The sequence below is a fragment of the Thermobia domestica genome, chromosome 4, assembly GCF_964235325.1.
Source record: "Thermobia domestica chromosome 4, izTheDome1.hap1.1, whole genome shotgun sequence".
NCBI classification, from domain to species: Eukaryota; Metazoa; Arthropoda; class Insecta; order Zygentoma; family Lepismatidae; genus Thermobia; species Thermobia domestica.
Genome location: NC_137457.1, coordinates 235,345,330 through 235,358,425, shown reverse-complemented (window position 1 = coordinate 235,358,425; position 13,096 = coordinate 235,345,330). Strand labels below are relative to the sequence as shown.

The following is a 13,096-nucleotide window of genomic DNA, read 5'->3' as shown; positions in this document are numbered from 1 at the left end:
AGTTAGCTTACGAAGCATGAGTAGATGCCTAGGTTGATACTACAAATAGATGAAATGCGCAGTTACTGAAAAGATGGGTTCTACTGACATTGGGTAGTGTATATACTCTTCACATGCTAGGGCCTAGGGGAGAGGAGGAGATAAGATTTCACATGAGGTTACGTCACGCACACTCGCATACCTTCATTTTCATTAAAACTGGAAAAGCCAAGAGAAACCAATTTCATCTCACTTTCCTTTCTGGCAGTCGGACACAAATCATCACACTGATCTGCAAAATGCTCTTCTCAAATCGGATTATTGGGAGAGCCTCCAATTCCAATGTTTGAGGACATGTCCCCCCATTTCCCCGGAATTTGTGCAGGTACGTACAGCTGAGACAACTTTCCAGCGGGAGGAGAGGGGCATATCCTCCTCTGGCATTTATTACAATTTGTGCCCAAGTAGCGGAATTGGAATTAATACATATTGGTGAGACTACTAAACGCACTACAGCATGAAGTTCAGTTTGAAAGATGGAAAAGCCAAGAGAAATCAATTTCATTTTATATTCCTTTGTGGCAGTCGAACACAAATTGACACGCTTTCCCCAAAAAGCACTTTTCACGTCAGATTATTGGGGGGACAGTCCCCCCAGGTCCAAGATTGGGGAACATGTCCCCCTCGTTCCCCCGGGATTTGCGCCAGTGTTCATGTATAAGTTTAAAGAATAAATTATACTTATACTTTAATCCAAAAATGTCACGTAAAGATTAATACCTGTATTTTTGTTCATCTGTTTCGATAATTTTAAAGAAGTAACTCGTAATTACAATAAAATGATCAATGCCGATTTCAGTTTCTCATTTATAGCACAATGTATCTATTAGGGTCTAAGCTTATTAATGAATGTACTAAGGATATGCACAATATAGGTACTAATGCACTTTTGTTCACGATAGTACATTTCCTTCACATGGATTGGTCCGAACAGAGATACTTCACACTTAGACCTATATCATAGGGAATTTTGAAGGAGTGTCTTTTTTTTTTTTTTTTTCAGAGTTGGCATCCCTAATTTTATAATAAGAATAAGAATGAGAATAACACTGCACTAGAATGGTAGCAGAAGTCTTGCTGGAAACAAATATAAACTTGGTGAAAATAGAATATTATTATTATTGAAGATTTCGGAATTCTTTATCTGAATTCTGGATCTGAAATCGCAGAAGGGGTTAGCCAAAAACCACGTATGACTAACGAACAAAAATAACGGGGGAGGGAGCGTGAAGTATGCAAGGTTTATGAAGGAGGCGCAAGCTAAACAAAGTTGGGAACCATTCCTTTTGAGTTTGCTTCAGTAGAGTATGAACGATTTTGTCGTCGGTCGAAACTTCAGTTCCAAGTTTGTCATCCCGGTAACCCATTCTTGAACGTTCTCCATTTCAAGCTCTTCATAGTTAAACAGGTTTTACAAGTCATTTAGCAGTAATATTATCGTGTGGTTCATCAGACACTATTTTCAACTTTACAGTGACGACGTCAGCATTAGTTTCTTGAGGGGCAAGCGGCGGTACTGAAACATTTTGGTGGGGCAGATATTTTCTACTATACCAAAAATAATAGTTTTATATTACCTTCATTACAACATGTTTGGGGGAAGTCGGGAGAAGGCAGACAATGTTACCGGGGAACATCCATCCCCTTGCCCCCTCTAATGTCATCACTCCTTCTTTGTCGGCTAACAGGTTGTCATTTAGTGAATTTCAAGGCTTTTCTGGCCTTGCATCTACATGTTATTCGGGACAACAAAAATTGACTAGTCAGTAGGTAAAGGATTTAAACAACCCTGCAATACGCGCGTGGGCTATTATTGTAGCCCAGCGTTATTTTTCTCGTCACAAAGTAGTTCGAGATGCTAACACAAGGGGTGTCTGTGTACCTTTCTATCAACTATCATTCGGTATGTTTAGTGTGTGGTCGAACGTTAAATCGATAGAAGCTCGTTGTTATTCTGCTTGAAAGTTATATGTGCTAGATCTGTGGCTCGCGCGACTATTGCTGCCATGAGTGTTCCAACTCCTCGAAAGTTTTTCATCATAGTTTGAGTGCTGATTAAATGATTAATGAGTTTGCAAAATGCCAGTTCTTACGAGGAATGTTTTCTAGATGGCGATAATGATGGTGAAGAACATTTTGAGATCGAAGAAGTACATTTTTCGGACACAGAAATAGTGAAAATTCATAAGATGTGACTGAGAATTCCGGGCGGCAGGAATCAATGATACCTGTTGATAGTAGTGGTAGTAAAGACAGGTGTGAAGTAAGTTATTACGTAGCAAAAGACAATTTCAAATGGAAAAAAGACACTCCTACTCGTAATATTAGCACTCATGCTCATAATATTATGCTTCGCTTTCCAGGACCTAAAGGTGAGGGTAGGTCTGCGTTGTCGCAACTTGAATGTCTAGAACTGCTTTCAGATGCAAACAATTTGAGATTTATAGTTGATTGTACGAATATTTACATTGACAGTATTAGAAAGAGATTTGTACGTGACTGTGATGCAAAACTTACAGACTAAACCGAAATATGAGCCTTTATTGACATGCTTTTGATAAGTGGTCAATGCTTAAAGAAAAGTATGCAGAAGATGCTTAGTGGGACATGAATACGCAAACAGAAAAATATGAATGTAAATAGCAATAATAAATTTTTTGTAAAATTATACATATTTTTAAAGAATTTTGACATATTTACGATAAAGGAACGTTTAAAATACGCTAGATTGGTACATTTATTGCTAAACACAAATAACTTTTACATTGTTCCCCGTGTATTACCTTTGAAAAATGAATGGTTTGGTCTTCTTATATACATACATATATATATATATATATATATATATATATATATATATATATATATATATATATATATATATATATATATATATATATATATAAGAAGCGTCTGAAGCCCAAAATCTGAAAAGGTTTTCTATGAAGATCAGTGCTGACCGTACTGCTGTCCCAAATTTATCTGACTGATTTTCAATGCGGGAGAAAACTTGTTGCTCAATCATACGATGAGACTGGTGAACTTGGGACGCTGCAGGTACTTGTTAAACAAAGGCACACACAAGTCTTATTTGTTCAATGTTATGTCCATAAGCTTAATTTAGTCTTACAAAAGTTCGTTGACTGCACAAAACAGTGTAAAATGTTCTTTTCAAATTATGTCGGGATTTGCTTTCTTTTCTGGACATCTTCAAAAAGAACAAGTGCTGTGCATTCTCCAGTCATCAAAAATATCACAACAGCCTCAAATACAAGGTGAAACTACAGAAGTAGGATAATTGATGCACTGTATAGCTTTATGTTGATGATGACAAAAGATAATTGACAAGCAATTTCGATTATATGTGCTACAAAATGGAAAGCACTCTAGAACCTGCAGAGACACTGTTTAAAAGGGTAAAGAGCAAATGAAGTAGGATTTAACAAAAATCATTTCCGACATCTATATTTTGACACTGTTAATACTCTGAAAGAAAAGGTGAACGCTATATTTTCTGATATTTAGAAACTGGAGCTACTTGTAATATTAATAACCGGTAACAATCTTGAAAGTGCCACATCACGCCACTGGCAGTCCCTCATAAAGTAATTGTAACTACACCACTTATTCTCCTGTAGAAAATTTCTGTACCTGATTGTCTTTCTACAATTGAATAATTAGCAATATGCTATCACGAAAATCTAATTAGAGTTGTATGATTAGTAGAATGGCTACAATAGCGTTTACCTATTTTCACCAATGCTGAATAACAACAAGCTAGATAACACCATATGCATTGCAAAAGTATAGAAAATGGATTGAAATTATAAATGTATGAAATTAAACCCTGCATTTTTCTGTGAGCATTGTGCCCCAGACAATAAATATAACAATAGAATTTATGAGGTGTGAAATCTGTGAATTTCGATTACATAATCACCTAGAGCCTATTCTAAGGGAAATCCATGTATGCAAATCAAAGTCTATGACTTGGTGCCCCCTTTGCCCCCATGTAGAAAGTATGAACAAAATTTCTTTGCACGTGGATGTGCCCCTATACTAGCCGCATAAAATACACTGCTAATTTTCCTAAAGCAGTAAATTCTATTACTTTGGTCATTTACTGTAGGACTTGCAACTCTTTTAAAATTCATACATTACTTTTAAAAATATGTAAAGAAAAACAACTGACCTTCTTCAAATGCAAATGAAAATTACTATAGAATATCCAGCTCAAAGCTGAGAATCATGTTTGATAATTCACAGACAAAAGTGATGGTGTTAAATTAGTACAATTTTAATATAGTTAAGTGGTCCTAGCATGACTAGTACTTTAGCGTGTTATTTCAACAGCGAGGGTACGGGTTGCGATTTTAACCCTAGAAAGACCTAGGGGGTCAATTTTGCCCGCAAGTGCTTTTTTATTTAGTTTATATGGATTAATATAAATTAAGGATTCTTTGTTTTTTGTTATTGTTCCTGTTGATGAAAGGTCCATTTCGCCTTTTTCAACTGGAATATACATCATTTTTTTGTTGTAAAAAAAAATAATTAATGTTGTGCGGGCCAATTTTACCCGCTCTTGGGCATAGGTGCTACCCATCTTTCTTTCCCCAAAAATTCCTTTCGTTTGTTTTTTTTTTTTTTTTTTTTTTGTCTAAAACTTCTATTACCTTTCTTTTTTTAAAAAAAACTTACTTTTCTCCTTTATATAAACTTGGCGAGTGTTAGTTTTAATGCTGGTTTTCTGCATAGTATTATAATAAATTTTTTGTAATATATACGCAGTTTTACGCACTATAGTTAGTTCGTTTTTTACAAATAAAAAGCAAAAATCCTTGGAAAGTTTCTTTTTTGAAATTTAGTTCAACATTTTAACTCAAATAGAACAAATATACTCTGAAAGTTGCTTAAAACCAGCGCGGGCAAATTTGACCTCCCCTGGTCCTTCACGTAGCATATGCGAGCACGGCGTTTTTAGGGTTAAGGCAGGCTTGTGTTAACGATTTGAAAGGGAAACGGTGTTCCGAGCAGTGTGAAAATAAGTCTGCAGCGGTGTTCCGAACCAGATGATTGAAGGAAGGAACAATAAAATAGGAACAACGACACAGTCATATTTCTATTTATGCGTTGTGTTGTTAGTAACATATTAGCATGGTAAACGCAAGCCTTTGAGATACTAATATCAGGGCTCTTCGCTAAGCTATCTGCTGCAATTTTTTAATTTTAGTGCATAGCTTAAAGGTAATTAAGAATATTAAAAACGTAGAAATTAAATCAAGTAAAATCTACAAAATGTTATTAAGCGAATTAATAATCGACGTCAAAACCTTTCGTAAAATGTATAAACTTGGGCGTCCAATAATTATAAAGCCATAAACTTCGAACCCAAATTTCTCGTCTATAAGTGAAGTTTTAAAAATAGTTTATTTAATAGCATTCTGTAGATACTATCAGGCTTACATTCTATGTTTTTATATGCTTCACTGTCTCTAAGCTAAAATTCAAAGAAAATAAGGTGAGCTTAGTGAAGAATATTTAATAACTATTATTCGTCAGGAATGAGCGAAACCTTTCATTTGGTAAGAACAATGACTTAACAAAGGTGTTATAGCCACCTAAAAATCCCGTGTATCAGATAGATAGTATATACTTTTATTTTAAGCGGGCACATTGCTTTCCAAGGATTTCATAAGTATCTAGTAATTAACACTGATAATTTCACATTGATACCAATTCCTGTTATATTGCCTGTAATCTTCCGCAAAAATTGTTTGGTGATCTTAATTTTTTTTGGCAGTGCGGAATATAAGTACTGTCATCTGTTGTTCCTACATTCACTAGTTTCTCTTCGTAGCCGACTATATTTCGTTCCTCATAACTGCTTATAAATCCTTTATATTATAGCTCATTTTCCCTCATAAGAGTCATGTCCGTTCAGTACGAAGAAAATTATTTTTGTAAAAGTACTTGTAAAAGTAAAACAATATGAATGTTGTGTTACTAAAATAAGTCCTCATCCTGTGAAGTGGTTGATTTAATTACCATCATTTCAGCAATTTGTTCCAAAGTGCGATGAGTTGAAGTTATATCATGTATTAGTCAAAATTTAACACAACTCCGTAACACATGCCATTGTTTTGAATTAACAAAGCCTTGCCTTACTGTTTAGTCCGTTCAGACGTTGTTGTCAATGGTAGGCCTGAGATACTTTTCATATTTTATTTTATGCTTGTTTGCTACTAGCAACTAGCACTGGAATAAGATTCCTAAGCCAACAGAACTATTTGGGTAAGTGTCGATAATTTTTTCTGAAATTACGTAGAAGAACACAATTTATGTGAAGTTCTTGCGGGGAAGCATTGATTTCAAATCAAGATCTCTTCTACGTGCTCACCTCCGTACATATCTCACTTTTTTGTGTGACTCTGAACCGACTGCAGATTGATGCAACACTTTCTAAGTTCACTTCTTACCCAATAAGACTGGGGATGTCATACGGAAGGAGAGTGTAGAATATTCCACTAAAATCCTCCTACGAGGAAATCATATTAGACATGAAGTTGGTGAACACAGGTGATGGCGTGGGAAAAATACTCTGAGCATGGTGCTGATGTCAGAAATCGGTCCCGAGTCCCAATGCCCCAGAAATAGTGTCCCGAAGTTTTGGATTTTGGTCCCTTCTATTCGCCTATTAAACATAGAGTTCTTGGATGCGGGTGGTGACATTGGAAAGGTCCAGGTGACCTTAGCTCAGCAGTAGTGTTAAAAATTGGCCCGGTCCCCGAAGCGCCAAAAATAGGGTTTCGAAATTTTGGATTCGGGTCTCTTCTATTCACTTATTAAACATGGAGTGGTACAAGCGAATGGTCGGGTGGGAAAGGTCTAGATTTCCTGAGCACAGCAGTGATGTCAAAAAATTGGGCCGGATCCCGAAACCCAAGAAATAGAGTCCTGAAGTTTTAGTGTGGGGTCCCTTCTATTCGCCTATTAAACATGGAGTTGTTGGGCGCTTGTGGTGGCGTTGGAAATCTGAGCAGAGCGGTGATTTCAGAAATTGGGAATGGGCCTCGAAAGCCTAGAAATTTGGTCGCGAAGTTTTGGGCTTAGTGTAATGGCAGCTGAAATCAACTGTGGACTCGGGCACATAACGTTTGCAGTACTGCGTTTGACAAATCAATTAGAAGTAGTAAAGATGGTTCCGTAGTGTCGAAATGAGCGAATGAACATCCAACCACGGCAGCACTTGCGAAATCGGATATTAATTCTAAAATATTATTTGTCCTCCTCATCAGCCCTGTTACTTTGTAACATGTGCAAACGCCTTAACACTTAAAAAATCATTATTTTTATTTTAGCAGAAACGCGTTTCAGTTTTCTTTGATTTGCTCCCTGCAGTAGCATCACTTAGGTTGATTTGCGACGAGGTACTTAACTATGCATGTGATCATGAAGACAAAATAATTAATGGTCAAGCTTGAAGACCACAAAGGACCCGAACTGATGACGATGATCAATCATTATATCCATATAATGGTTATATGGGCTATGCCGGAGCTTGATATCGTGATGTGCCCACAGCCTTGTCCGCTGTCATAACTACACCAATATTCTACCACTTTATCAAATTCAGCTAGAGTGGTGTCCGAATGGAACAACAGAAAAACCTTTCGTAGTTGGTTTGGCCGAAGTGTCGTGATTGAAGAATGCCTTTTATCAGAATGGCGTTGGGTTGATCGATTTCGATCCCAACGGCGCAGTAATCGCTATTCGTTTGGTCCGTGTTCCTTTGCAGATCCATAGAAGCATCACGATCCTAATCATCATTAACATCAGCATTGCTTAGTCCCAAGGTATAAGATCGTATTGTTCAGTTGATAGAAGCCACAGGTAAATGAGACTAACGTCGTAAGGTCATCTTTAGTGAGACACGGGAAAGTTGTGGCGATATCGGCAACGGGAAATGCGTGTAACCAAGTGCATTCTTCCGCGTTAGAGTTGATGGGGCCAAGAGCTCCACAATCAACTTGCCCATCTTATTCTTCGTTTTCATGCGATCTAGTGGGCGTTGGGCCACAGCTGGATTGCCCTGCTTCTCATTGTTCGTCAGGACAAACCAATTGAGCGATGCACAAGCAATTTCGATCGCCTGAAAGTCATGTGTCAGCAATACGTTGAGAACTGAGATAGCAAAGTAGTGAGATAGCAAGTGCTTTCATCCGACCAAAGAGCTGCTCGATGAGGAATCGCACTTTGATGACTTGCTTTGATTCGTTGGCTTGCTCAGTCGACAGCTGGGCCGCTCCAAAGGTCCTCTTCTGCGGAATATAAAAATGGATGACATTGCCTCCAGACTTGTCCTAGCATCCTGAACACCACGGTTCGCGACCAGTTTCTCGTCTATTTGCCTGAAAGGTAGGTGTTTTTTTCTGGAGAATATTATTAAGAATGGAGGGATCACTCAGGGTTGCAGAGTATGGACCAAGCATAACCACCAGTCGTCCGTTAGAAATGACACCACTCGATTGTATACATCACAATTCGCACAGGAAAACGAAGACACGTAATCTGTGCATACTAACCAATGTAATGACAAACATTTGATGGATATTTATGTTTCGATTGCTGGTCTCTTTGTATATATATATATATATATATATATATATATATATATATATATATATATATATATAGTATTTGTATACAGTACACACTTTGTACTGTATGTACAGATGGTGATCAGAAAAATGGAAACACCTGAACGAAATTGCAACTTACCAGATTAATATGGTGTCGGGCCACCTTTCGCCTTCAAAACAGCCTTGATGCGACGTAGGATTGAGGCATAGAGGTCGTGAATGGTAGCAAGTGGAATTTTACACTATTCCTGGTGCAAATCATCGGCCAGTTCTGTGAGAGAGGATGGAGGTGAAAATCGTCGCCGGAGTCGTGTTTCCAAGACGGACCACAGATGTTCAATTATGTTGAAATCTGGGGATTGGGCGCGCCAGGGGAGGTGTTAAACTTCATCCCGATGTTTCTCAAACCACGCTGCAACAACGCCAGCTGTGTGAATGGGTCCATTATCATCCTGGAAGATGGCGTCATAGTCCGGGAACAACATCCAAACCATAGGATGCAAGTGGTCTCCTAAAATTGCGACATAAGCGTTGGCAGTGATTCGTCCGCTAAGTGTGACCACAGGACCCAATGAAAACCATGATATGGCGGCCCACAGCATCACCGAGCCGCCGCCATGTTTCACAGTTGGGCGGAGACACTGCAGATCATAAGCTTGTTTGGGCGTTCTCCACACACAAACACGGCCCGTGATTGGGAATAGGGTAAAGGATGACTCATCCGACCATATCACACGTTTCCAGTCCTCAACGGTCCAAGTTGCATGGTCGCGGCACCATTTCCGGCGTGCGAAAGCGTTATGGTCCCTGATGAGCGATTTGGCCCGTGTAACGCGACCCCGTAAGTTCATGTCATGTAATTCGCTGCGGACTTTGATTGTCGAAACAGGGTGGGGGAGGTGCTGATTGAGTTCCTCCGTCACTTGCTCCGCAGTGGCACGACGGTTCTGCGTGACAATGCGCTTTAATACCCGGCGTGACCTGTCACTCATGATTTTCTTCCACCCACTGTTCCGCTTCCCCGATGTGGGTTTTCCCGTGTGTTGTGTAGGCCGTCATCACCTTCGAGACTGTCCCACGAGACACACCTAACACAGTAGCCACTGCCGTCACACTCACTCCACATAACCGCGCACCAACAATTTGCCCTCTTTGAAAATCTGAGAGGTCTCCCATTTTACACTACGTCCGTCTGCTGCAGCCACTGGACACTGCTGTTCCACTGCGCCTGACGTAGTATGGAGACCGACCTAACACACCACCACCAGCGGTCCGGTGTTGCGGGCTCCACGACACCACTGCCAACCCATACATCTGACGTGTTACCAACTACAGGTGTTTCCATTTTTCTGATCACCATCTGTATACATATACAATATATACTTTGTATATACTGTATGCACAGTATAAACAGTATACGGCTTAATGATTGTTTTATCTAGCGCAATCAAGTAATGAGTTTAAGCTACAGCAAATGTTTGCGACATAATCCGAAACTTCGGAGCCCAGGTCCGACTTCTGACATAACAGCTGTGCTCAGGGAACTCGGACCTTTTCAATGACATAACGCGCGTCCGTTAAGTTCATGTTTAATAGACGAATTGAAGAGATCCAAACCAAATACTTCGGAACCCGATTTCTTGAGCCTTGGGGCCCATGTCTGATTTCTGACCACCGATGTAGTCAGGAGACTCTAATCTTTCCAAAGTCATTGCCCGCTTCCAACATCTCAATTTTTAATAGGCGAATAAAAGGGACACGAACACAAAACTTCGGGACCACAATTCTAGAGTTTTGGGACACAGGCCCCATTTCTGACATCACCACCGTGTTAAAGAAACCAATACCTTTACAATGCCGCCACCTGCGTTCAACAACTCCATGTTCAATAAACGTATAGAAGGAACACGAGTTAACTTTGGGAACTCATTTCTGTAGATTCAGGGTTCGGGCCCAATTTCTGAAATCACTACTGTGCTTAGAGCACCTGAACCTTTCACTTCCTATGTTCAACAACTCCATGTTTAATTGGCAAATAGAAGGGACCTGAACCCAAACTTCGGGATCCGATTTCTGGGACTTCGGGCCCTGGCCAGATTTCTGACATCACCACTGTGCTCAAGGAATACGAACTTTTCCAACATCACCACCCACGTCCTACAACTCCGTGTTTAATTGGCAAGTAGAATAGAACCGTGCCCAAAATTTTGAGATCCCATTTCTGGGCCTGGACCCGATTTCTGTCATCGCCGCTGTTCTCATGGCTTCTAACCTTTCCAGCTCCACCATTAGTGTCCAAGAACTCCACGTCTAAAACGATTTATCTAGCGTAGAAGAATCTGCTCCGTGCTCTTTAAAGTAACCACTTTTTATTTTTGCATTTGTTTAAATCTGTCGAACATCGAGCTAATGGCTGTCTAAAAATCACATGAAAAAAGTTAACTTTAAAAGAAGCTTCCTTGATCCTATTTGTATAGGTTGATAATCACAGTCATATGAAAACTGTTTCTTGAGGTTTCGTGTCCTTTCTAGCAGACATGATAGAAAATTGATAAAATTAATATCTATTTAAAACGTCAAAGTATTTCATCATTGCGAAGGGCGTAGACGAATCAATTGTTTTTCAAAGGAAAATGATGATAGCATCATTGTCTTTGATTCTGATCAGGTCAATTAAGCTGAACTGGCTTTATGTACTTTGAATATACTCATTGATAGTATAGTTAAACAGGGTTTGTGTGTTATCATTTTACTAAGGTTATTACGGGAATGGTGCTTATTTCTATAGACCTCAATTACTTACAATAAACATTAAGTGTAGAAATAATTTTATAAAACATTATTTTTTCAAGAATTAGGATGCGAGTGACGAGTGTCATCGTGATCTATCTCCCTTAACTCTGGTACCTAACGCGGCTGTATGTTTTAATAAGCCTTCCACTGGTACTGTAGTTTCTAAACAGAAACCTAGAGCAAATAATGTAGAAACTCGCTTCGCGTTTGAGGAATGTCCTTTAAATGCTATATTTACAATTTCTTATACACTACTTAAGGTTTAATATTAAGTTAACACTAGCTGTAAATTTGTATGTCTGTTTTTTCTTCGTTTTTTTTTTTTACCTTAAAAAGTGATTGGTTATTTTTCCCAAAGCACCAAAGTTTTACTTGTACTGGCAAATCATTATTGCCTCATATGACACTGTTCCCGTTTAGTATCAGCCTACTGAATTTTTGTACGGTATGTGTTCTGTTAATGTATGTTTACGAAACCATTCGTTTTGTCAGAAATCTGCGATTAGCAATTATTCTCTATGTGATTTCTAAAGCTCAGATCTGTAACGTGGTCTTTAATAAACCAACTTTACATGTAATTAATTTGCAACTTGTCTCTTTCTTAGATCCTTATGTGAAGATCTATCTAATGATGAATGGAAAGCGTCTTAAGAAGAAGAAAACAAGTGTGAAAAAATGCACGCTGAATCCATATTTCAATGAATCATTCACATTTGAGGTGCCATTTGAACAGATGCAGGTAAGTATACATTAGACTGTAAAGTCTCTGAGAAGTATCATACAGAACACTGCAACTTGATGACATATCAAAACGAAAAATTAGTGTTTTGCTTTTATCATAGAGTGAGAGCGGCTCTAAAGTACATGTTTTAGGGTTGTTGCAATCGCGTTCAAACTGCTACTATTACGTATATAACTCTCTTCTTTTTTATTGTACTTTTCTACAATACCAGAATCCTGCAATACCAATACCAGAAAAATATTGTATTTTTTTTTACATTAGTTTCTCCATATTTTCAATAATACGATAGTTAACATTTTTAAATCACTATTATATAAAATATTACAATGGAAATAGTTTTTCATCTATTTATTAAAATAAATATACAAAAAGTTGAGAGAGGAATCTTTATAATTAATTCTGTTCATACGGAATTATATATTTCGCTAAGGAAACACTGACGAGACCAAATAATATCAAATAAAATCTCTGGCAATAAAAAATAGAATGGTGTAAAATTTATTATTATTATTATTATTATTATTATTATTATTATTATTATTATTATTATTATTATTATTATTATTATTATTATTATTTTGTGTTCTGCCTTTTGGTAGGTTCTGGGACTAATCAGTTTTTCTTCCTTTTTAATTTTAAATTTGGGCCTGGAAATGTTTCTTCCACTCTTCTCGATCTTCAGCTTCCTCTTTTAACTCCCAATATTTTCTGCTATCTCTCAAATCATCGATCAGCTGTGTTCTTCTTATTCCTCGCCTCCCTTCCATCTTTCCTTCTATGGCGGTGTGAAGAAGACAATTTCTTTGCAAGATGTGTCCAATCCAATTGGCCTTTCTATGAAGTATGGTGACTAGAAGTGTCCTCTTCTGTCCTATCCTTTTTA

At 38.1% G+C, this 13,096-nt stretch overlaps 2 protein-coding genes across 2 annotated transcripts in view; one reads left to right on the top strand and one right to left on the bottom strand.

The window, feature by feature from the left end:
- LOC145683916 (synaptotagmin 1-like) overlaps positions 1-13,096 on the top strand; it is a 246,462-nt gene that overhangs the window by 197,271 nt on the left and 36,095 nt on the right. Inside the window, exon 9 of the mRNA XM_081755592.1 lies at positions 12,077-12,210. Within this exon, the coding sequence (XP_081611718.1) occupies positions 12,077-12,210 (134 nt within the window). The remainder of the gene's footprint in view (positions 1-12,076; positions 12,211-13,096) is intronic.
- The window catches only part of LOC145683917 (trypsin inhibitor-like), a 472,745-nt gene that overhangs the window by 453,511 nt on the left and 6,138 nt on the right, over positions 1-13,096 (bottom strand). The window lies entirely within an intron of this gene.